Below are 25,053 nucleotides of genomic sequence, written 5' to 3'. Positions count from 1 at the left end.
TATTTCCTGTTTTTTTTCCACTGCTTCACAAAAGGCAATCTGGGGCACACAGAAAAATTTTAGGAAGGTAGTTTAAACAAAAGCAGTTTTTCACACAGCACATCATTAAATTTTGGAACTCATTGGTGAATGATATTGGGGAGATCAAAGTAAAGTGAGCAGAGAAATCTTTCGGTATATTGTTGCAAATATCTTTTGCTCAGGCAAAACTTATTATGTGATTATATGTTAATGACTTAAGGTTACTGCTTTGGCTGCTCACATGAGAGGATAGTTGTATGTTACTTCTGGAATATTTTCAAAATAGCTACAATTTCTTGAAAAATTAGGTAATGCTTTTTGGCTGGAGCTGTTAAAAAATAAGAGGGGTGTAAAGTTGCTGCGTTTGAACAGGCTTTGCTGGAGACCACAGCCAAAACCAGAGTGAAGTAGAGTACTGAAGAAAAAGAAAATAATGTGGTTGTGGTTTTCAAACCCAATAGAAGTTTAGAAGAATATCAATACAAACCTGCAGAAGTCAGGTCAAATATTACATCCGTGTAGCCCTGAAGGTTGACTGATTAAATTCTGCAATACATTTGCTCCTTGCTTATTATCTTTGCAGTTTCACTGAAAGAAATAGGAATACAGGCCATTTGACAAAAATGTTTTCACTGCATTTTAAACATCTAAGACAGAACTGAAAGGACGTGTGTTCCTCAAATTTCTTTGTGAAAGTATTTCTACACTGTGCTATACTTCAGTATGAATTCTTTTGCTGCAGCAGGGACTTGCCTGGGACTACTGAGGAGTTTTTGCTAGGGGTGATACATTAGCAGAAGTTGAAAATCAGAATCCCAGAAGCAGCTTGAATTTTTCAGTAAAACCAAATATATATATTAAAAATAATCACATTTTATATGAAAAATGAAAACATTTCCTACTGTGTTTACAGACTGTCAGTGCTAGAACTGGACATCAATCCTTTCACACTCACATTTTAATTTAGCATGAGATGTGTGGAGCTGAAATGGCATGTTTAACTCCCTAATATGATCGTCGTGATGACCTGCAGAAGTGTGAGGTGTCAGGTACAAACTTCAAGAGAGAGAAAATTGCAATAGTTAGTTCCTGAGCTATACTGACACAGTTATTTCTGGGACTGTTTTGATTCCCTAGGTAGCTCACGGTTAGGTACTGGTTTGATTTTTGTTGCAAGGAGGCTCAGTTGGCTCCTCTTGTTAAAAGTTGATTTTAATTAGTTTAAGGTCTGTTTCTTTACTCTGACTCAAGAAACCATGGATGATTTGGTTTGATTCCAGTTTCAAACTAGCAGGGATCCTAATCCCTCATTTTGTGGTTAAGTATATTGAAAATACTGTATCTCTGTTTCCTTCAGTAGAGAAACTATGCCTAAGCTTGTTACTGTATCACTCCAGGCAAGGCTGCCTGATCTCCAGGAATTAACGTGATTAAACAAGTAAATGATTAATAAAAAAGAACAGTTTTAGGTAAACTAACTTTTAGTCTAGCTAACTGAAACCTTTCACTTTGATGCTCTGCTTGTGCCTTGCATGTTTTGAATTTTTTTGAAGGTAGAAAGTATATATAAAGCGGTGATGTTGGTATAACTGAGGTTTAACTAGTGTATTAGAGTTCTCAATTCATTTTGCACAAGTATAAATAGATACTATGTGCATGTGATCCTGAAAGTTGACTGGCTGATGTGATAAAATTCATCAGTACGTCTTGCTTTTCATTTGTTATTTCACTGAGAAAACACCGTGGAAAGATGGACCTTGTGATATATGGGAGGCTTAAGCAGTTTGCTGACTCTCCAAGGAAAATGTGAGATTGTTATTGAATTGAGGCAGGACACTCAAGGAAAGCTGGGATTGAACTAGCATCTTCTATTGCTTATGAAGTAGATGCTTATGAATGAATATATCTCCTGCACTTCTTGCTGCTCTGGGAAATAGTGTAATCTTACAAGTGAACTTTGCTGTTCTGCATGCACTAAAATGCCTTAGGCCTCTAACTTGCTGCAGTCAACAAGTCCCATTGACTTCCTGACATCTGGAGTTTCTCCCTGGGCTGTCTTTGGATGCGGTGTTCTGTCCCACAGCCTTTGTTTCAAAACAAGCCTCAGCTATCCATACGCACCCGCAGACTTGCACACCTCTTCTAGTTCGTTTGCTTCTGGTTCACCACCTGAATGGCCAGAGCCTGACCTGGTAATCATGGTCTTGCTGCAGATCACTTGTTCCTTTGCAAAAATGCAATCATAAATAGCAGTCAGAAAAACTAAATACTTTTTCCATATCAAGTCCCTATAGGTGCTGTATTTCACTAATACTTCGTTATGCAAAAGCTTGACTGAAGACTTAATTTTTTCGTTTCTGTTAATATAGAAATGAAAATATACATGTATCTGGTCATATATAATACATGGAGCTGCTGTAGGCCCATCAGAGTGGAAATAACCTGAGACTTTATTTTATAAATGGATATTTAAATATGATCTTTATGAATTTTATTGACAGAGGAAACCCAGATAGATTGATGGGTCCTCTTAAAAAAATTTTTTTTAGTTCATGCCCTGCAATCTAATAACATTATGTTGTTGAGAGTTATGAACAAGTCATTATAGGTATCTATATATGTTCCTGGCAAGGACTGCTGCTTTTTGCCTGTTGTATGTAATCTGTAGAAAGAATCTTTGTCCTAAATAACACAGTGCGGTCCTTTTAAGTGTACAGAAAAACATCCCTTTTTCTTTTAGCCACAGATAACCATTTATTTATTTTAATGGCTAAAATATAAGAGGACATAACTAAGACCAATAACATGGTTAGAAGACTGGGAGAATTCAGCTGACCATCATCAAAAACATGCCAATAATGAGAGTTAGTAGACATCGAGGTAATCTTGGAAAAGGAAAGCGTTAAAAGCCTCATAGTGTGAAACTTGTAAAACAGTCTGTATAAAAGCACTGAAAATCAATTACAAGGAACACTTGTACAGAGAGACATTGTACAGCTTTCAGTCTTGTAGGATTTTCTGTATCCCTAAAAGTGTTCCAGTGATGGCGTATCCTCTATAGCAAACGGAAGTTTACTGGCTATTAGGCTTGGTTTTCCTAGTTACCTAGTTACAGCAGTTCTCTTGTATATACTCCATACACCTTGTGAGGTCCGCAGATCTTGACTCTAAAAACCCTTTGCCTAAGGTGGTAATACAGGTTTTGTGGAAATCTGGATTTCGCAGGGTTACGGAGCCTGCTGTGGCACAACATTTAAGCAGTCAAGCTCCTCCAAATAGTCCAGAAGATGGCTGTGGTTATTTCGGTGTTTAAAGGAAATTTGAAGTCCTCAGCCTTCAAAAATGACCATTTCAAACTGAACATGAAGGCATCGTGCGGGCTGGTGAGAGCAGAATAGTCTTGGCATTGTCAGCAGGAAGGCATTTTCCTCCACAGCTACTCACCCTGCAGCAAACTGGCAAGAAGGTAGAAAGCATTCACGTAAGCGTGAGGATGGGGCTTTCTGCAAGCTCCGACTGCTTGCCCTTCCCTTGCTGCGCTGTCGATTCAGCGTCAGCCCTTCCCAGCGCTCGCTGCAGGCTGGGAGAGACTGGCAATACGTCGGCTAATCAACGCTTCGCATTAATTCTGGCATTTGAGGACTCCACTGCGGGCAAACCCATACACAGAGGAGGGGAGAGAAGTTTTAAGCTGTCCTGCTGTCATTAACATTCACGGCTCTGGCTTCAAGCAGCGCCCGCCTCACCCAGGCACTGCCAGGAGGGAACGTGCACTCCTGCCTCCCTTTGTGCCGAGGGGGGATTCGTGTGGAGTAATTGAAATGCAGGGCTGCGAAGCACTGCTGTAGTTGTCTGGTTTGGGGTTTCCCCCCCATCCCCCCTTCATTCTTGGAGCAGGGGGAGCATGTATGCTGTGGATTCTTTTTGTTTTATCAGAGAATGAGATGCTGGCTGAAAATTGAAGAAATGGCCCTAGAAGAATTGATGCAAAGATTAAATGCGGTTTCCCAGTGCACTGGTAGGAGGAGCTGCTGGTCTTAAATAATGTGTTGTGTGGATGCTGTGAGTGATTTTGTCGGATTTACAGAAAATCCTGGTAATCTGACTAGCATTCTTTAGACATGCTCGCATTAATAGGAAAGAAAACGTTAAGAGCTTTTGTCACCAGGTTAAACTTTTGTTTATATTAACACTAATTAATATTTTTAGTGCTTAGATATTCATGAGGCAAGCTTTAGAAGGTCCTCTTGAATAGTTTTGGGTAGCTGCTAGCCCAGTCAAATACGCTAAATGGGTCTTGATTCCTTTTTTATCTCTGACTCAGCTGTAGCTAAGAAGTAGGGGGAATTACAGATTTGTCTGGCAGATCGGGTCTAATATGAAGTGGTGGAAAGCTCAGCTAAGGCACTGCAGCCAGTATTTCGGGTGGATCTAAATTGCACTTTCATGAGAATGAAGAGTTGAATGCATTAATTGTGATAAATGTAGTTTTACATCTGTATGGATTAAAAATTGCAGCAAATCTGCTAAAATGGTTTTAGCACTGTAGAAAGATTATTACGATTTCTGAGAGATTTTCTTATTTTCTTGAAAATGTAAATGCTTATGTGTTCAAAACTAGAACTGAACAGTAGTGTACAAGAAGCTGATCTGTGATTAGATCTAGGAGTGTTTTCCTGGCTGTTGTTCTTGCAAAGATGTAAACATACTTCAGAATAAAAAGTTACCTGGAAAGAGAAGAGAGGTGGTTTTTGCATCCTTGAAACTGTTTCTTTTGCCCTTTATTCTTAGTCGGTTGACAGATGTCAGAAGTCTTGCATCTTCTTGTCATCTGAGGCAAACCAGTGGTTTGCTGATACAGAATATTTAAGTATAAAAACTTGGAATTTTTCTTCCCTTTTCCCTAGTCCTCTGTTTCCTAAGGGTGACTTTTCCAGCTTTTTCAATTTCCATGTGTTACAAGGAGATAATTAGCAAGATGGCTGGTGCTGTAGTCTGGTGAACAGATAGGTTACATGACAAATGTGGAACGGACAGATTAGCTGCATCAGTTTTCCTGGATAGGGAAAGTAGGTATTTTACCTTCCTAGTAACATTTTTCTGGGGGGAAAAACAAGACTTAATCTGATGAGAACAAGCATTAAATTACAAGTAAAGGTCACCATGCATACTATTTTCTCCTTCCTTGTTTTTCCTATGCACTTTTCCCCGATTATCTTCCTATTTTTAAAACATGTCTTTAATAAATGCTTGGATATTTTATTGTCTGTTTTGATTTTCTGAATGTTTAAGTAAGAAGAAAGCCAGCCTGATATTTGCTCGGGCATACTGTCTTTTGCAGTTTATTTTAATAATTTGTACATTGTTTTTTCCACTCCCTTAAAATTGTTGCTGTAGTTTTTCTGAGGCAAGTTAAATTTTAATAACATACAGTAGAATTGCTTAGGAATATGGGAGCTTTTTCTTCCCGAATTGAAGTAGAAGGAGCCTCCAGATTGGCAGCAAGCTCGCTGGTTTGCGTGTGACACCGCCTGCCTCTCAGCTGTGCAGATGTAGGTACACTGTGACCTTCATGTAAGCCACCAGCGGCTCCCAGTGCTGTTTTCACACTTGCCAGCAGGCTCTGACTGTGTGCTGATATTTAGCTTGTTAAACTTGCATATTTTTCAAAAAAAGCAGCTGTTACTTTACTGCCAATTTCATGTTCATGGGATTTAGCTGGTCCCTCTCCTCCCCCTTCTCTTTCTGCCTCTTTGTAATCCCTGTGGGGGTATTCCCAAGCCCAAGGCACCTCTTTTCTATAGCCAGTGGTTGTATTTATAGGTGACTGTTTCAGTTTTCCTTTTTCCTTTTTTTTCTTTCCCTCCTTCCCCCCCCCCCCCCCCCCTTGTTCTTTTCAGGTTGCTTAGACCGTTTCTCTGTTACTGTCTCCCATTCTTGCGGTATACTCTGTCCTTGGGTCAGATTATCTACTGTCTGGCTTCACAGCTGTCTTTCTGTTGACTCAGAAACCTTCTGTAAGCAGAGATTTCCTTAACAGCCTAAGATCACGTGCAGGATTTTTCCAAGCCCATTTTTCAATAGCTCCCTGCTCAGGAGTAACTGAAATGCAAAGGTTTCCCTGGCTGCTCCGTAGTGCAGCTATCCACCTTCAGGCATCAAGGGAGCTTCTCCTTTGTAGGACCCCAGGAAAAAGACTATTCCTTTTCCTTCGTCTGTTTTTATGAATGATACCGTAAGCAGGCTGAGATTCATCCCAGGTGATTTTAAGCATCTAAGTCAGAAGAGAAATTCCCCTAAAATCCATGTGTGCTGAAAGGAGAGAAGGAGGCACATTCAGCAGGGAAGTCCTTCCACCTTCTGAGATGCAGTTGTCCTTCCCTTGACCTGGAGTAGCTCAGCTCCTAACGTAGCATCTCCCCAATGCCTAAGGTTAGGTGTGGTAAATCTGAGTTGCAGCCCATAATCTTTTGCTGTTTTACCACAACAGCCTTCCTGCCTCTGGCTGCTCTCCTGCTAGCAAGTCCCCTGTGTCAGTCTGGTGCTGACACAGCCTTTCTGGGCTACTTTTCCCACACAGCCACACCAGCACTTTCCTCAGTGGTCCTTCTACTCCCTCTGCTCTGACTAAATTCGGATTTACTCACACTCCCAGCCCCCATGGTAAATGACTGACCTTTCTCTCCTTACTCCCTTATGAATGTGTGATCCTCTCACAGGATCCCTCAAGTGCCTTTCTCTGCTACATTTTACACATCTGGACAGTTTTCTCTAGTAAAGCTTTGATTATTTCTCATCTTGCTTACCTTCACTTTATCCTCAACACCTCCCAGATACATTATCTTCTTCTGCTTCTGGCCATATTTAGCTATTAAGGTCATAAAGATGCTCTTTAGTTTAACAGTATCATCCTCTTCATATTCCTTCTCCGACTTCTGTTCCACAATTCAAAATGAACTTGTACCCTGCCCTCTTCAAGCAGCTAATAATGGTGCTCCCATGACATCCTCCTCTGTTTACCCCCACATATGCTCCTCAGTCCTCCCGGTCACTTCCCTTCTATCAAATGGCCTCCTGGACTTAGATGACCAGACTATTGCTTTCCTTGTTTTCATGTAAATCCTTAAAACAAGGCAGAAGTGATTTAAAGAAATTCTCTATTTCTACCTAAGGGTTTTTTTCCACTAGAATTTTTTGTCAGGAAAACTGTGAAATTATTATTGATAGTAAAAAAAAAAAAAATCCTGGTTTTGTCCGTGTTTATTTTTTTGATGGATAATTGCATCATTTCTGTTCATTTGGTGACAGTTTTTGCTTTTCTTCCTCTTTTTCAGTTCTGTTGCTGTGTTAAATTAGACCCTCTTCCACAAATCGCTGTTTACGGGCAGAACTTTCCCTCCCATGGAACAGTGTCTCAGAGGCTGAAGCCCCAGGTTATATACAGTTCTAGTCTGGGACCTCTTACATTGTCCATATTACTGTCTGCCATGGGTTTTCTGCTTAGGACTCCATTTATCAGTCACTACTCACGTTTGCATCAGCACTGAGCTTGGAAGCCTTGCAGCGATGGTGTTGTCCAATTCATGCAAACAGGCAATACAAATCTAACATTCCCAGCCTTAAGCCTGTGGTAGCCCCACTAATGGTTTCTTTCCACTTTGGAAAGGTGCCACTATTACAGCTGCCATCTGTTTCCTCTCCTCGAACAAAATTTTAGCACTCTGCAAAAAGAAGAAACATCTGCAAATCAAAGAAGATAAACATGTATGTAGTTCCTTCGTAAACACGTACGCAGTGCTAGTATTTTAAGTACAGGTACCGTCTCTTCATGTTCAGTCACTTTTCAGTAGCTCCAGATTTTCTGTCATATTCAGAATTTGGGCCAAAACTTTACACTTCATTTCCCTGGCTTTGTCTTATGGACAGGCAGGCTTTTCAAATTTTGAAGGCTGGCTCACCTGTCTTGACAAATTAGCAACAGATGTAGAAGGAATGGATTTGCATACCCACTCCAAGTGCCCAACATCACTGGAAAGAGTTGGCTTACTGCAAGGAGCAATGGGGACACCCTCAGGCACACTGAAGGGGCATTATAAAGTTGTGGGCAACTGGAAGGACCTGTTCTGGATGTACTCCCCATTCCTACTCTTTTGGAGTTTGCATGCTCTTTCTTACCCTTGTAACATCTGTCCTCGGTTCACTTGGTTTTCCAGTTTGGGAATCCAAAAAAAATCTTCCTCCGTGTGGCAGAGTGCTCTGTGTGTGTGTTAATTTGGCAGGCAGACAGGTCTGAGCGTGAAGGGCATTAAATTACTCTTTGGCAACTTTGTCAGCTTTCTGTGTAGCTGGTAGAGTCAAAGCGATCCAGTTGAGAGCTCTGAAATCAGCAGGTTGTTGGTGCATTCAGTGCGCCCAGGTGGCATTTAGTGGCAGTGGGGGATGCCTCTGTCTGGTATTAGCTTGCTGACCCTGCATTTCAGCTCTCCTGCTCCCATGTTGAGCTTAACCATGAAAGATGCCTCTGATTTCCCAGGCCAGAGGGTATAGAGCAGGCATGCACTTCCTGTCATGAGGTTTAAAATTTCAAGAATAAGGGCGGGAGTTGCAGTTGAACAGACACAATCAAGCAATTAGGAGTGGATTGCTCATGTTTTCTGTGAGCACGTACTGTTATGGGTTCTGTCTGCACCTACACGGCATCTGTTTTTTAGTATATTCTGGCTTAAATCAAAATCTTTATTTTACTACTGAAACAGCTGGATCTAGTGAAACTGTGGGAGTAAGGTTCAGAGTTGGCAGCAGTCTTGTCCTTATTAGAGAGAGCTGCCTTTCTGATAATCTGAGGAAAAATATTTTTATCAACATTAAGGTTGATTAAATTTTATTTTTAATCAAACTATTGTCACTTAAAAATTGCATCCCAAAACATTTCAGCTTAGTAGGGTTTTTTCTTTTTTTACATATAATGGGAAAAAAAAAGGAAAATGCCCATTTGACTTTATATCCATGTGCACTTCTTTTTGGGACTGTCAACAATAATGACCTCTCCTATCATATCATCTACCTCAGTCTTTCACTGATTTTAATTGCAGTTGCTGAACTACAGTAGGGAAATTGCAATCTATGCAGATATCTTTCAACAGACGAACAGGAGATTGGGGCAAAATAGGCATTAAACAGTACACAATGGCACATTCAGAGTGGCTTTTCAGAGGATTGCAGGATGCATAATTGTCAGTCTCCCATTCAGTCTATGGACTTTGGGTATATATACTTAAAGCTTGCAGAGCCAGGAAAGCCCTGCCTGGACTTATGTACTTAGTAATATTAAAGAAGAAAAAAAACCTGTTCTTTGATGCATTTTTACTATCATAGTGACTCAGAATACTTTCTTGGCAAGAGTGCCTGGCACAGCTGCCTGCCACGCTTACAACCGCAGAGAGCCAAGCTGCAAGATTACCTTTGCATATCAAGTAACAGGGAACTTCTGCAGAAAAGGAACAGGATGGCGCGGGGACAGGGGTGCAATACCTAACACAGGCTGTGTTGTCTTCAAGGTGTTTGCTCTAAGCTGATGTGTCGAGTAAAGCCAGGGAGCCGGAGGCGTTTGAGTCACTCACCTTTTCCTTTAATGAAGGAGATCAAGTGAGCTATGGAAGAGACTTGCGATTTTGTTGTTTCTGAGTCAGCCCAACAACTTCTTAAGGTTTTCAGAATCTGAAACAGTGCATTTCAGCTGCTAGTTTGAGCCTGCTGTTTTACAATATCTGGTAAACCCACTTTAATTGTGTTTCATTGTTTCTTTTGTCTTGTCCTATTAAATATCAGCCAGATACACTTTTGTTTCAGACAGAAAGAGCACGATCTTGGATGCTTTTATATGGATTAATCACTTGTAGGTCTCTTGAGGTAAACCTGTAATATCATGTTAGATATTTTGACCTCACTTTACATTCTCCAATTATCCCCATAACTGCATAGCTTGAGCATGAGCCACCTGGCTCAGTGCACGTAGGAATGTAGGCATTGTGGTTGAGGCAAACTGTCTGGTAGTCTGGCCTTTAACATTGCCTTTAACAGCACTGTGGGTGCAGCCAACTCAAGCCTTGTGGAACAGTGAGCGTAAGCATACGGTCCTGGGCAGAGGTAGAAACAGGATCATCATCTTGGAGGTTGACTTACTGCACAGTCTGGGCAGTTTCAGACAATAGATCGCCTCACTTACAGCAATCTTGGGTATTAGTTATATCCTCAATCTGTTGCTGCTGGTCTTTTTGTGGCTTTTGAGTTTTTGTACTAATGCTTTGAATTTCTTGATGACTGATGGGAAGAGCTATTTGGGTTGTGGTGTACCAGGAGCATGGAGCTGACAGTTGGGCTTCCCACATGGTTCCCTGGAGCAGCGGGGAGTCAGGCACGATGAATCCCGAGCTATGATGGAGAGATGTTAAACTTGGTCACACAAAAGGTGGAACTGACTGCGAGTTTCAGCACAAGAGTAAGCTGAAATGGAGAAGCCTGGTGATACCCATCCCAAAACGTTTCTACCTTCAAGTGGAAGGCTAATGGTGTTTGAGCTTGGGAGGAGCCAGTGTGACTAAGGCAGTTGAATCCCTTTGAGGACACAGGGAAAGAGGGCTTCCTGGCAGAACGTCCTGCTCAAATTGTGGCAAGCTGATAAGGCACAGTGCAGGGTGGTACTGCCTGGTTTTGAGGATGTAGGTGTGTAATGCTGCTCGGCAGCAGTCTGACTTCTTAAAATTGATAATCTGGGCAAATAGGTATTTGGCAAGTTGAGAACCGCTGTGCAGCAGGTAGGCCTTCACTTTCCACCTGTGCTATTACTTCAGGGGTGTAAGCGCTGTCCCCCTTAATATGCTTGAGGCATTTGCTAAGTGCTGGTCTTACTAAAACTCTTTCTTTCAGTGCTTCATGTAGCAGGCAGAAAATTTGCACCAAGAAGTGACTGTTCTAGTTATTTTACAGTCTCAATTCTTGTTGAGCCAGAAATGTAACTTCCTTTTCTTTCAATTCCTGCCTATAGCCTGGTGAATTTAAAGGGAAGGTGGCTTTGCATATGAAACAACAGGGTAACTGATATAAACAGAAAATAATGAGAATACACATAGCTGATTGTTCTGGTTTTGGCTGGGGTAGAGTTAATTTTCCTCATAGTAGCTAGGATGGGGCTGTGTTTTGGATTTGTGCTGGAAACAGTGCTGATAACACAGGGATGTTTTCCTTATTGCTGAGCAGTGCTTACACAGAGCCAAGGCCTTTTCTGCTTCTCACCCCACCCCACCAGTGAGGAGGCTGGGGGTGCACAAGAAGCTGGGAGGGGACACAGCTGGGACAGCTGACCCCAACTGACCAAAGGGATATTCATACCATATGACGTCGTGCTCAGCATATAACGCTGGGGGAAGAAGAAGAAAAGGGGGGACGTTCGGAGTGATGGCGTTTGTCTTCCCAAGCAACTGTTATGTGTGATGGAGCCCTGCTTTCCTGGAGATGGCTGAACACCTGCCTGCCGATGGGGAGGAGTGAATGAATTCCTTGTTTTGCTTTGCTTGCGTCCATGGCTTTTGCTTTCCCTATTAAACTGTCTTTATCTCAACCCACAAGTTTTCTCACTTTTACCCTTCCAATTCTTTCTCCCATCCCACCGGGAGGATGAGTGAGTGAGTGGCTGGGTGGTGCCTCGGTGTTGGCTGGGGTTAAACCACGACACTGATTTTAAAAATGACTCTTCAAGCTACAACCTTTGTTATTAAAAATATCAAATGATAAATTACAGCCTTTCTGTAAACAGTTCTGTGTCTGGCTTCTGGGCTGGGCAAAGTGCTTTACTTTGGTCAGTGTTTTGTCCTGGGCTGCTGGTTGTCGCTCCATGCTACCAGGACACCTGTGTTACTTACCCGGTTCATTGAGGTTACCTCATGTCACATGCCTGTGTTTTAACAGCGGCTTAGCAAACCCAGCCTTGCATCAGCTTTTGGCCCATGGAGTACACTAAATGAACTGGCGTGTTGCGTGATTCATGTTTCCTCTTTCCGTGTTTACCTTGCATGTGTTACTAAAGGCTTGATGCCTGCCGAAGCAACTGCCGTGCAAAGGCCTTGCCAAACTTTAATGTTCCCTACGGGTCTGTGACCTGCTGCCACTGAGTGACTGTAATTGAATTGATTATTCCCTATTTCCATTATCTCAGCATTTTCAATTTTCGGATTTACTGCAGTGAAGAATGAGAGACTCATTTGGTGAATTCATGTGGAGAGATGAAAGCTAAGAGTGGGTTTGTCTGATTCCCTGCCTGCCTCTGAGAAGTGCCTGAACTCTCAGGCAGGCGCCTGCTGTGCGACAGGGCAAAACTTATCTATCTTTTCCCCTCTCGCTGCCATACACCATGCACTCCTCTCTCCAAACACTGGGTAATTCTTCTGCTGGGTTTTGTTGTCGGCTTCCAGCCGAGTCTGTAACTTGGTTGTTAGTACCCAATAGATTTAACAAAGGCAGCTTGATGTTTCTTTACTTAGCATTTCACTTTTTTGACACATTTTACTCAGACATTCAGCATGTTTGTAATGGCAAAGTACCTTTATACAAAATGGTCTACTCTTGTAAAAATACTTCAGAACAAAATAAAAGCTCCCACACAAACATTCAGTGAAACAATTCTACAACAAAGTAGAGAAAAAAGCACGTCTGTGTTTGAGGGAGCGATTTTCTCAGCTTACTTTGAGGACTATTGACTATAGTGGAAGAAGAGAAGAGAAGGAGAAAGATGGGGTAAGGAAGCAAAACAGGTGTGTTTGGTTGTGCAGCTTGGATGAGAATAGAAAGCTGGCAAAACAAGGTGGATAAAAAGATTTTCTGGATGTTTCGCTTATAGGTAGTAATTTAGTACGACATGAAGCTGGGGCCCCCATAATACAGTGTCTGAAACACAATAGCTTTATGTTTAATACTTATGATGGAATATGACCTACATACACAGAATCACAAGAGTGATGAAAATTCATCATCATTACTTAATTCATGCTTGAGTAGATGCCAGGCTCTAATTATGAGACAGCTCCAGTCTGCTCAGGAGCCAGACATTTGCTGTGATCCTGGCACAGCTGGTTTTGTTGAGGACAGCCACATTTAAAAATCTCCTTTCTGGGTTCTGAGCAAAGGCTGCTGAGGCTGCGAGTGACCCGTGGGATGTACTCTGGAGTTCTGATACTAGAGATTTGAAGGTAGAGGCAAAGAGCATCTGAGCACATTGGTAAGCAAGAGGAAGCCATTGAAGTTGTTGATGGTGTTCGAAATGGTATCAGCAGCTTACAGAAAAAAAATCGTCATTTCAACATCAGACAAATCACTTGTGAAGTAATTTATGAAGTAAAGGTAAGAAAAAAATATAAAACAACACATAGCATTCCCAGCTTTCTAATTGTATACTTTCTTAATTTCCTTCTGCTGAGTTTCTTCAGTGTTTCTTACCCCTAGCTCATGCTGTACTTGCCTTTCAAGGACATTGCAATCTGCTGCTGACTTTGGTGCCATCGTTGTTTCACAGTCAGTTCCTTTGAAAAGAGTATACCTGAATTACTTTGAGAGCACGCAGCCTGGAGCAGGAGAGGGATATTAATAGAAACAGCATCTCTCTGTTGTTATATGAAGACAGAAGATGAATTATTTCAGTGTGGCAGGTGGAGGTGTTTTTCAAAGCAATTGTTTATATTTTTGAAGATCTAACAGGGAATTAAAAAGGTCTGGTAAAAGCTGGATGGCACAGAGAGCTGCCATACATTTTGTATCAGGAGAGTGAAGGTATGCATTAAATACTATGTTGTCAATTTTGCACTTATCTAAGTTAAAGTAGTACTAACAGTTCCCATCCAGCCTTCAGAAAATTGGGAATGAACTTTTCTGCATCCTACCATCTGCCTTTTAAAACATGGAAACAGAAAAATCACTCTGAGCTTTATTTGACATTATCTTTAAACACCTCCTCACCCCCCGACAGTTCTTTTAGTGTAATGGTCTAGGACTGAATTCAGTAAATTGCCATTTTACTGGCAATTTGTCATCTGCCTGACATTTATATGATGCTGCAGGGAACTCTTATCAGAACTGGTGAGAACAGGCAGGATTTAAATTTTTATCCCTTAAGGAGGGTGAGAAGTTAGAGAGATCCAAGAGTGGTTTGAAGGGAAATACAGGTATTTGAGACAGTGCTGATGTGCGGCTGCCAAAGCAGGAAGGGATCTGGGTGTTACCGTTTGGCACTCGCATTGCAGAGAAGCCCCTCCTGTTCCCCCGCGTTCCCTCAGGAGTTTCTCTCCCATCCTTTCCCATCAAGTAGCTCCTGACCTTTTGCACGTGGGCATTGCCTGAGCTGCGGCGTTGCTGGTGGCTCTCTGGTGTGTGTCCTGCCTGAGGAGGAAAGCAGGAGCAGGCAGTGGTACGAGAGAGGAGCCTTCCCGCTCGCTCATTATCATCACCGCCCTGGACCAGCAGCCTTGCTGGTTTGACAACCAGTCTGGGAGTTTCCGTGACATGTGAGACATGTGATGCATGCTGGTATAGTGAGTTAGCCCTATGACATTAAATAGGAGCAAATGCAGTATATAATATTAAAGATACACATGGAAGAAAAGGAAGCAAGACAACTTGTACACCCACTCTCCACTCTTTCCTAACCTTTCTCTCTGCTCCCTGCTCCTGGCAGCAGATCAGCTGTGGGGTAGTCATATTGGGGCTGTTTTTGTTCATTAGCCTCTGTGGGGCCTCACAAGCCTCGCATACGTGTCAAGGAAAGGAAGGCCCGAGCTCTGCTCGGTTCCTGCCGTGTGTGCATCGCTGTCCTGTGCAGGGAGCTTGGGCCACGCTGGGTGCTGTGTCGGGGGTTTGCAGAGTCTCCCCACCTCCCGCAGATCCTGCCCTACTGCCTGTCTAGGTCTGCGTGGGCCTCGCTGGCGTTCAGGGGCCCTTCATCCCATTGAGCTCAAAGTGCTCCACAGGCAGCTGCACTAGCTGCAATTTACTGAAGTTGTGAAGCACTCAGGAAGAAGTTATTAAAAATATCAGATTTAATTTTATAGCATCATTAATTCTGGAGATGTCAGATGATTGCATTCACAAAATACTTAGGAGAAAAAGGCTTAGTTTGAACTATTTATGCCTTTAGAAAGAAATTTTTTGAGGGTCAAAGCCTGATTTTTAAAGTGTGTTGCTAATAACCCATTATGCAATGAATTAGTAAGTTGTTAAGCTATGGATAAATGAAACTCTGTTTTAAAGGCTGGTCATCTGCTCTGCTCTATTTTTGTTATTGGGTATGGTACTGCACAGCCTGCCAAGCCCTTTGCAGATGAGCTATATTGCACTTGACAGTTCCCTGCCTCAAGTAACTTGTTATCTGTACTAGACATGGCAAAAAAGGAAACGTCAGACAAGCGTGGTGGAATTGATGAGGGAGGAACATTCCCAGCAAGAAATAAGGTCAGGCGCATCACTGCACAGTACCTTCAGTGGGCTTCCAGCAGTTTTTCTAGCTGCGCCTGCTATTATTTGGGAGAATAAGGAGTGCGTGCCCCACGGTATCTCTTGGCAAGTCTGTTCCTCTGCTTGTGGAGGTGGGAGTCCTCTTGTGGCTCCTGCCCAGCTCAGTCACCTGGGTTTCCTTTCCTTGGAATGGGGTGGGATGGGAGGAAGCAGGACGAGGGAGAGCTTGGCACTCAGGCATCTCCTCCCTTGATAAATCAGGTGAGGGTGGGAGCCCGGAGGAAGGCAATCACCCTCATGTTGTCTCATCCGGACGTAGCCTGTGTGGCGTCTGATGATGGCTGTAGGTAAACCTGGATATCCGGGGCTGTTACCTGGTCTTGTTCTTCACCTCAGTTGCTTCTGTCAGTAAGCAACTGAAATTACGAACAGTAAGATATGAAATAGCATTTTTGCTCCAATGTTTTAGTTTCCATCTTTGTAACGTTAATATTTTTTTTTGAGAAATTGATTGGAAATGGCATAAAATATCACATTTCACAATGCTTAATGCAGAATTGTGGTTTCAAACAGTGTAAAGTCAACACTCGGTTAGCTTGTTAGTCTCTGACAGATGTTAGATGGTTAGTCAACAAAACTGCTGTTTCCCCAAACAAAAGTTTATAATGTGAAGCAGTAGTTCGACTGCTAGTAATAAACTGCGTTATTGTCACCAGTTTAAAAAAAGAAGAATTAGGCCAGTTTAAAAAAAACAAAACCAAAATCCAAAACCAACAATTTTTAACAGAGTTTTTAATTCTTGAAGCTTTTTGAAAACAGTTGGTCCCAAAGCACTTTGCAAGCACATCTTTTGCCCTAGGTTTGCCCTCAGTGGATTAGAATGTTTTTCTTATTAGAGCTTTAGCCACGTTTGTAATGAGAAGGCATTTTTCTGCTAAAGCTATCAGCAAAAAGGGAGAAAGCAAATTTCAGTGATTTTTTTTCAAACGGGAATTGATTGTAATATTTTTTATGACTAAAAGCAAAATTTCAACTGACTGCTGAGAAATGTTCATTGGAAAAATTTTTTTTTTTTTTTTTTGCCAAAAATAATTTTGTGTAGCAAAAAATTTTCTGTTAAAAAAAATTGGCTGGGAATTTATGATCAGCAGTATTTAGCAAAACAGTATTGTTGAAGCAGAGGAGACTTTAATATTCTTGTGACTGCAAATGTAATGTGTATTTTATTTCTAGATGCCATATTCAGAATCATGTAAACCTGTGAAAAAGATTATCTTCTCTTTTACTGCAAAGATAGTGTAAAGTATGTCTAAATAACCAAATTATTATCTAAAATTGTTCTTTCTTTCATTTCTAAAAAGAGGTTAGAGACATTAGATTTTGCTGGAAAACTAAATAAATCATGATTCTTTCTGAAGGCAGCTGACAAAGACAGCATAAAAAGTTATGGAAAGAACCTGATTTTCTGTTTCATAAAAGTGTCATAGGATGCATGACTGAAAAGCAAAATATAACATACCTGAGAAAGTAATGGAGCTGCTTGCATGGTGAAATAATTGCCCAACACTGTCCAGTTCAAAAGCCATTCAGTTGGGAAGATTATCTGTGTGAAGAATCATCTCCATCTTGTAGTTAGAGACTATGTATTCTTTTCAGCCTGTTGTCATGTAATTTGCACTTGCTTTGTCTGGCTGTCAATTGCCTCAGCAAGAACAATTAATCACTTAAATTCAACTTCATACTTTCTTAAAAAAATAATGTCAGAACTGGATATACGTCTTTATGAGTGCGAGTGTAGTATCACACTGTACTTGATTGTGAATATTGGAAAACTGGAAAATGACGGCCTCATTTGACTTTATGCAGATGAAGTTTGCTCTTTTGGAAGTCTTGGCCTTACGACCTGTTTGTATTTATTGTGAAATACCTTCCCGGCCTACCTCTAGATAACATGAGAGAGGTGTGGAAGGAGCTTTGTGCCAAAGCACTAGTAAATACTCTGACTGGTTGCAATGTAGAGAAAAGATGCTCCATAAGCACATCGTTTCTCTTAGCCCTGCTTCCATTTAATTGAAGAATTCTCATCATAGAGAAAATGATTTTGTATGGCATTTTACTACAGGCAGGTATTTGCACAGGCCAATTTTAGTCTAGTAAGGATGATCTGAGCTGCCTTCTATGGTGAGTGGAGAGGGACAGTGTCCTCTGAATACCCATCAGTGCAGAAGCCAACTCCTCTGAGCTGCATCTGGAAGGGGCTGCTCTCTCTCTGTCCTGGGAGCCATCCGTGGATATTAATCACCCTTGGCTGAAGTTAAAATGCATTTTTAAACCACATGGCATCTGGTGAAACTAAGTTGTTGAAGAAAGAGTTGGTCCTACATTTTTTCTCTCCTTTGCCTTTGGCTTCCCACGGTTTCTCTTGCATCAGGCGAGAGACAGGTACCTGGCAATTGTCTGAACCATTGAACTGGTTCAGTCTGTTGATTCAACAGAAAACTGCTTTTTTTGTGAAGGGGAGAGAAGAAGTGTGCTTACTGTCAAGTCTGTAGGCTGCCCTGCCACCACCGTGGTGGTCATCTGAGCTGGTACCAGGGCAGCAGTGGGAACACATGGCTGTGGCACTGGAGGAACAGGGATGGGGTAGGACTGTCCCTTCACTAGTGCTCTGCAGTTAATCCGGAGGAGAAACAGTGAAACTCCTGGCCTTTGCGACCATCTCCCATGATTTGTGTTTCCTGGGTTATTAAGTACAGTCATCTCTTTAGAAGTTTACTTGTCTTGGTTAACCTCAAATCTGAAATGGGTGTTTTGTGGTAGAACATTATGGCTGTTGGTTTGCTGTCTTCCAAAGCAGAGAGATGCTTCTTGATCTGTTTGTTACAGTACTGTGGGTACTTGATTTCTGCAGAGAACTGCATGGATCCACTGCCCATTAAACCCAGTTTCTGGACTGAGATTTTTGACTTCTTGATGCATGCCCTTGTCAGGGTTCAAGTTAATTAATTTTGAGCTCACCAATTATCTTGGGGTTCATTTCAGTGGGTGCAATATCAGGCTCTTAGTCTTCCATGTTGCATGAACACTTCTGCTCATCTCTCCCCTGCACTTTAAGATGTGATATCTGTACATAGTTTGTTTTTACACAAAATTTAATTTCACTGCTGTAAAAGGTAGCAATAGTTACATTATATATGGCACCACTTATCCAAACACTTCTGCAAAATTCTTCACGCCTCTTGAACAAATACGTGATGCCTCAAGCAATATTTTTCAGCAGGCTTTGAAGATGAAAACTGTATGGTTAGAAATCACAGGGAATTTCAGATTTCTAGTATGTATAAATCAATACTGGAATTTCTTCAAGTACCAGATTTTTAACTCGCAAGATGAGTAAATAGGATGCAGGTGCAACCAGTGATTGACTTAGACTCTGTGTTTCCTTTTGCATTATGACCTTGCATTATGTCTGAAGAAACCTGCAATAGGATGGTGATTTGGTAAGGCACAAGGCTGAAAGCTGAATGTACAGATTGTGTCTAAAAGTGTTACTTTTAGTTTGACATTTTGTTGTTACTTTACTTGAGCCAGTAAGTTTCTCTTCCTTTCTGGTTCAGTGAATATTATCAATTGCAATTTACAGTTTTGCCATAGCTGAATCCAAAATTAAATGGGAGAAAAGAATCTAAAAAGCAATATTGCTTAAACTAAAGTAGAGACAAAATGTACATTATATTAGTAACAACTTTTAAGTATCTGTAAGTGATCAACCGCAACCATAAGAAGAACTGGAAGTAATTTATTTAATTTTTTTTGCTGAGACGCCTTTTTTGAGTTTCTTCCAAGCCATCTGTTGAGAGCTACAAATATTGTTAAGGTTTGTCATTTATCCTGTTCTGACCAAGAAAAGCCCAATTACATAGCAGCTGCATGCTGTTTTGCTAGGCTTGATATGAAACATACTTATTATGTTTCTTTTTTCCATTTAGAAGTCTATACTCATAATAAACTTATCTTGCAGCGCTACATTATTTATCTTAAATGTTATCTGAGAACATTTTGGTCATTTACTGGTTATTAACTTTTATTATTTAGTTATAATACTTGCAAAGTTAATGTGAGAAATACATATTTTTATACTTCCTATTTTGCGTATGCTATCAACGTCCTCTTGTGTTGCAGTTTGATGAGAATATATTCAAGCTCTCAGGTTTCTTCTTTCAGTTGGAAAAGTGCCTTAAATCATGGATTTGAGGCATAAGATGCACTCTGAAAAGCAAACAAGGTACATCTTTGTTTGTCCAACTGCCAAATGTTTGTTCCTCCAGGGCCTTGCATTTTTTGCTCTGTAGGCCACTAATTGTCATCTGTAAGATCATGTTAGAATAGGTAACTCACCAAGGTGTTGTGTTTTACCACACTTGATTAAAATTTGTGTCCTTAAACGGTCAATACTTGTAATGTCAAAATAAGCTGTAATTAGGTTGTTTCTTATCATGTCTTGCTCGCACATACGCACTGCTCTCTCTCCCCCTCTGTCTCCTCTTCCCTCCTTGTATGGTAGGGAACATTTCTTCATTGATACAATATGAACGGGATGATCCCAAGTCTTGCTTGTCTGTTTTCTTTAACATACTACAGAAAAACAGCTACTCCAAGTGAAGTATCCATCAGCCACGCACCGAACAGCAAGTGCACGGGAAAAGGCAAAGCAGAAGCAGTTTCCTTTGCATGATAGAGCTCCTCTCTCCTCTCCTCATATGAGTCCTGCGAAGTTAACTCTCAGCTTGGCCTTTTGGTTTCCCATTACTGCTGTCCTAAGCAGGTCCCTGCTCTGGTCTCCTGCCTGAGGTCCATCTGCTGCACCCAGCCTCACGCTACATCTCCTCTCCCACTGCCTGTATCTCCTCTGCCCTTGCTCTCCTTCAGTCCCTGCTGCCCCTCCCCAGCCTCCCCTCTACCAAGTCCCCTCCCTTCCACAGGCCTCCTTGTAGTGTCTCCTCTCACTAAAAGATGACTCTTTTTGCCCAACATTTTCCGTCACCCAAGTCCAGCCTCCCTTCCCCTCGTGCTGCAGTCTCACTGGCAGTCTCGCCTCCACCTTGTGCTGGCAGCCACGTTTATTCTGCTGGGGATCTTTCTGCCTCCCGTGCCTGGTGGTCTTTTGCCGGTGAGAGGAGACAGGAACTTGCACCGAGAAGGGAGTGAGCTCCTGGCCGGATTGGGTGTTTCTGGGGAGCTGCTGTGGCAAGCCCCAAAGCTGGAGGTGCCTTTACCCTTTCTTCTTGCTGTTGTTACAGCAGAGGTTATGGGCTTAACACGTTATGGATAGAAAACTACTTTCTGGGTATGATGGAGCTTGTATTAGGTGCTTAAAGGGGTTCCTGCTGAATTTAAAATCAATGACAAGCCATAACTGTTTGTCAAAGCCAAGGGGTAGAAGGATGCTGATACAGTGTGGATAAGAAACGTGACTATTTGTCAGGACATAGAGGAAGTGGATCCTAAATCTTCACTGCCATAAAGGATTGCATCACCCGGTACCTAACAATAAAGACTACTTTCCGAGGTCCTTTGTTAGAGGGGCCCCCTTCAGAAAAGAAAGGAGATCTTGTTCAGCCAATCCTTTAATGACTATGTCGGTCTGTGTGCATTTGGGGGAAGGGGGCTCAGATAGCCAGACGAATTTTAACAGAAGGTCTTTGTGTAAAATATATGGACATTAAGAAAGAAGTATCTTTTAAATCAGTTTTCCAGAAAAATGTGAAGTTACAGGGCAAAAAAAAAAGAGTATAGCAGTATTTTGTTCTGTCTCACAGTTACTTTGTAGAAAATATTCAGAGGATGATACTTCAAACCTATTTCCATTTTTTAAACCTATTTCTGGTTAAATTTTATTTGAAAGAGGTTGTTCAGCTGCATGTGTAAGACAGTAAATACATTTAGAAAGGCTGAATTATGAGGAATTCTGTTTGCTGTACTTGTCTTCATCATGTGTAGAGGTTATTTGGAGTTGTAAGGTATAAAATTTCAGCAGTTTAATACTATTTCTTAATTCTTTATTTCTCAAGCACTAGAGTAAGAAGACATAATCCTTCATTTAAGCAAACTGAACAGAGTTGGTAATTGGAAACTTGAGAATTTAGGATCTGTTCATTGTTTCATAGCACTGTCCACCCATTACAAATGAATTTATAATTTATTCTCCTAGTCTGTGATAACCTAATCAGCTGCCAGGACTTGAAAGTTCTGCACACTTGTGATTTATTCAATTCCATCCTGCTAAAACACAGAGCAGGGCTTTAATTGCCTTTCGTGAAGAATTCTGCCAATAGGGAAATTGAGCCTCATTCCTTCATTTGCAGCCAGAAGCTGCTTACTCTGGTAGCTCTGAAGTTTGTACAGACTTTAGATCTACCTTAAATACATTTGCTTTAGCTCTTTTTAATGTCTAAAAAAATTAACACAGACTTGAAGACTACTGTTCTCTCCTTTGACAAAGGAGTTTGGCTATCATGCTTATAGTTTCTGTACTTTCTAACAACTGTTAAATATATAATGCTACACCATTTATCTGCCTGCATGTGTGTACAACTTGTAAATAATTCAATGTTTCACTTTACCACTTGGCTTCTTCACATAACTCTAAAATGAGGAAGATAAAATTCTGCTAAATTATTAATTCACTGGGAAATTGAAACAACCGATATAAATTTAACACTGAAAATGGTTCCCTTTTTCTCTGTGGGAATCAAAGCAGTGAACGCAGCTGGGTAACAGCAAGGGAGGTAAATGGGCAAGATGATCATAGAATCACTATCAATATTTCTTCACGGTCATTTAGTCCAACCACCTGCTCAAAGCCAATCTACTTGTTATGGACACGCTCAGTTGAGTTCCAGGATGGAGATGCTCCAGATGAGTCTCCTGTGTCCTCAGCATGTCCTCTCCTGTGTCCCTGTACATGGGCAGGACACATGGGACCTGTTGCCTGGCTAGCTGCTGGAATTTGGTGGCAGCCTGCAGTGTTAAAAATTGTCCCACTGGTTAAAATCTTTCCAGCAAAGCACACAAGCACTCTAGTGCCATTGTGGCAGAGCTTATTTCTTGAGCAAAAAATTTTCTGCTTGCTCTAAATGGAACTTTAATAGATCAAAACACAGTGACTTTCTGAAGGCTTCTAGATGTTGCTACTTAAAATAATCTGGTTTTGTTAATTTTCATAGTAGCCAGTTGTTTCTTTTAGTTTTGTTTTTGTTTTGTTTTGCCATATCCATATACTATACATTGTAGTAGTTTTCCCGGATTGTTTTTAAATGTTTGAAGATAATTAAATGGTTGTATATAGAGAAATGTTATAAGATATTATAAGTATCCAGGACAGCAAAGTCCAGGCATGTAGCTGCAAAGCAGAGTGCTCTACCACTAGAGTTTGATGCAGAATAGCTTTCATGGTATAATTCATGGTTTAATAAAGAGCTATATAAACTATAGTTAAGCCTGTATTCTGCAAAGTGTCTCAGTGCACTCAGTAACAACCTTTTCCCTGATACAACTTTGGTTTGATTTGGATTTATTTGGATTTGGGAGCAGCTGGGAAGTTCTAAAATGTTTGTTTATTGTGTATCTTTAAAATGAACTGCAGCATCTGTGCCTTTTGTGTTTCATTTTCCTACCTGCTTCTGACTCCAAGGATATATCTGGAAATCCCGTATGTTCTTCTGATGGGGAAGGTCAATATGTGTGATGCTTTCCAGATGCACTGCCTGTATTTAAGGGTACAAAATCAAAAATATCCCATGCAGACCAGTGCATTACTAGTAGAGGCACCTGGTGCTGTGGCCTCTACACATCACTAATCTGAGCAAAGATTGTTCCTGTGAGTCTCCAATTTATGTTTGATTGCACAACGAAAGGACCAGTTCCCGAGACAAGCCTGTCCTTGCGTTTGGAGTTCCACTGCTGATTGTTGACAACCCTGCTCTGCTAACTATTGTCAATCACACAGGTGAAACACCAGAGGTTGTTTGGAGGGCAAAGCAATTTTTCTGTGGGGAGGGTGGGATGTGTGCAGGAACTAAAATACGCACAGTTTAAATGCACAGGGACAGTATATATGGCATGGTGGATGGAGTGGTGAGAGCAGGATCAGAATTGTCACCTGGAAGAGATGCTAGCTTTCTGGAGCAGATCACCCTCCTCAAAGATCCCAGCTGCTTCATCCCTGAGACCAAGTCCCCAGTATCAGTCTTTTAGTGTGAGTGTTGTTGCTGCCTCTTTCTGCATAGTTGCACTTTCAATGTCATCATCATCTTCCTCAGACAAACTGGGATTGATCGAGTTAAGGATGAAGAGTGAAGCAATGGGGTAATGATTTTAAGTGTCACACTTTTCAGAAACACATCCTTGAAGGACAGCAGAGCATGCCTGTGTAACATTTCTTCTGTATGGGGACAAATAAAAACTGCTGGCACAGCGCTATCTTTAACTGACAAGTGAGAAGCATCATTTAGATTGTCTGGAAAAAAAAAATCTGTGAATCCAAATGTAACAAATGAGACTAAAATCTGAGAGGGAGGAAAGGGCTACTGACTGCAATTGACCTTTGGTTGTAGAGCTCTACAGCTGTGGGGATCCACATTTTGTACCCTTTGTAGGCTCTATTTACATGAGAAAATATGCAGGAAAATATTTTTGCTCAGGTATAATTTTTTATGTAATGTCTTGACTTTTTCTTTCTCAGTAGCTTCCATACTAACTGTTATTTCCTTCAGTGTTTTCATGCAGTGAGACTATGTCAAGAGGAATCATGATTTCATCACTGCCTATTTCTACTTCATATATTTAATTCACAAAATCTTCAGTGTCTTTCAACATGTTTTGATGTAATAATTCATTTGGAGATTGTAACTCCAATAATGCATTTGCCCGTTGTGCCTTTATTGGGTCTCTCTAAATGTATAGTAAATAGTAATCAGTAGTACTATTTTATTAAATCATGTGAAGATCTCTGCTGAAGAATCCAAAAGAGACAAGCACAGCTTGCAGTACTCATTTTAGGAAATAATCATTAACCAATATGCCCAACCTGGAAATCAATAGGTATTTGTTATTTCAGCAGCTTTCCACATACCACATTTTGTGCCAGGATTATTGACTTTAAACAGGAGCCACATCATGTGTCCCTGTCCTGCTTGTCCTACCTGGAAGATATCCGTGGATAATTCACCATGCAGCTGCACAAATGCAAATGCCCACACCAGGGAAGCAAGAGGGGGAGGTTACTGGGAGCGGGAATCCTCCCTTTGGCTGCAGTATGGGGTCAGGTCAAACAGAGTGCCTGTGTCATTTGTGGCTGTATTCAGTGTTGGTGCTTGCTGATAAGATGCTATAGATGGAATGAGTTTCTCAGTCTTTCTAAGAATTACAGCCAAGTAACTGCTTGTCATACAGCATTTGTTTTACGTTTTCAGAAGGAAATTGTCTGTTGATTCTTAGTTGTCAAAGAGCTTTTCATTTTTAAACTTAAACGCAGAC

General features: G+C 41.2%; 1 protein-coding gene across 2 annotated transcripts in view; it reads left to right on the top strand.

The window, feature by feature from the left end:
* The first annotated feature begins 3,593 nt into the window (after positions 1–3,593).
* The window catches only part of MCF2L (MCF.2 cell line derived transforming sequence like), a 132,562-nt gene continuing 111,102 nt past the window's right edge, over positions 3,594–25,053 (top strand). For both annotated transcript variants that reach the window (XM_075137043.1, XM_075137024.1), the window contains exon 1: positions 3,594–4,039. In XM_075137043.1, coding sequence (XP_074993144.1) covers positions 3,961–4,039 — 79 coding nt within the window. In that variant the 5' untranslated portion in view covers positions 3,594–3,960. The remainder of the gene's footprint in view (positions 4,040–25,053) is intronic.

This window comes from Calonectris borealis, chromosome 1 (genome assembly GCF_964195595.1).
Source record: "Calonectris borealis chromosome 1, bCalBor7.hap1.2, whole genome shotgun sequence".
NCBI lineage: Eukaryota > Metazoa > Chordata > Aves > Procellariiformes > Procellariidae > Calonectris > Calonectris borealis.
Note: the sequence above shows the minus strand (reverse complement) of the source record. Positions and strands in the feature narration are given on the sequence as shown.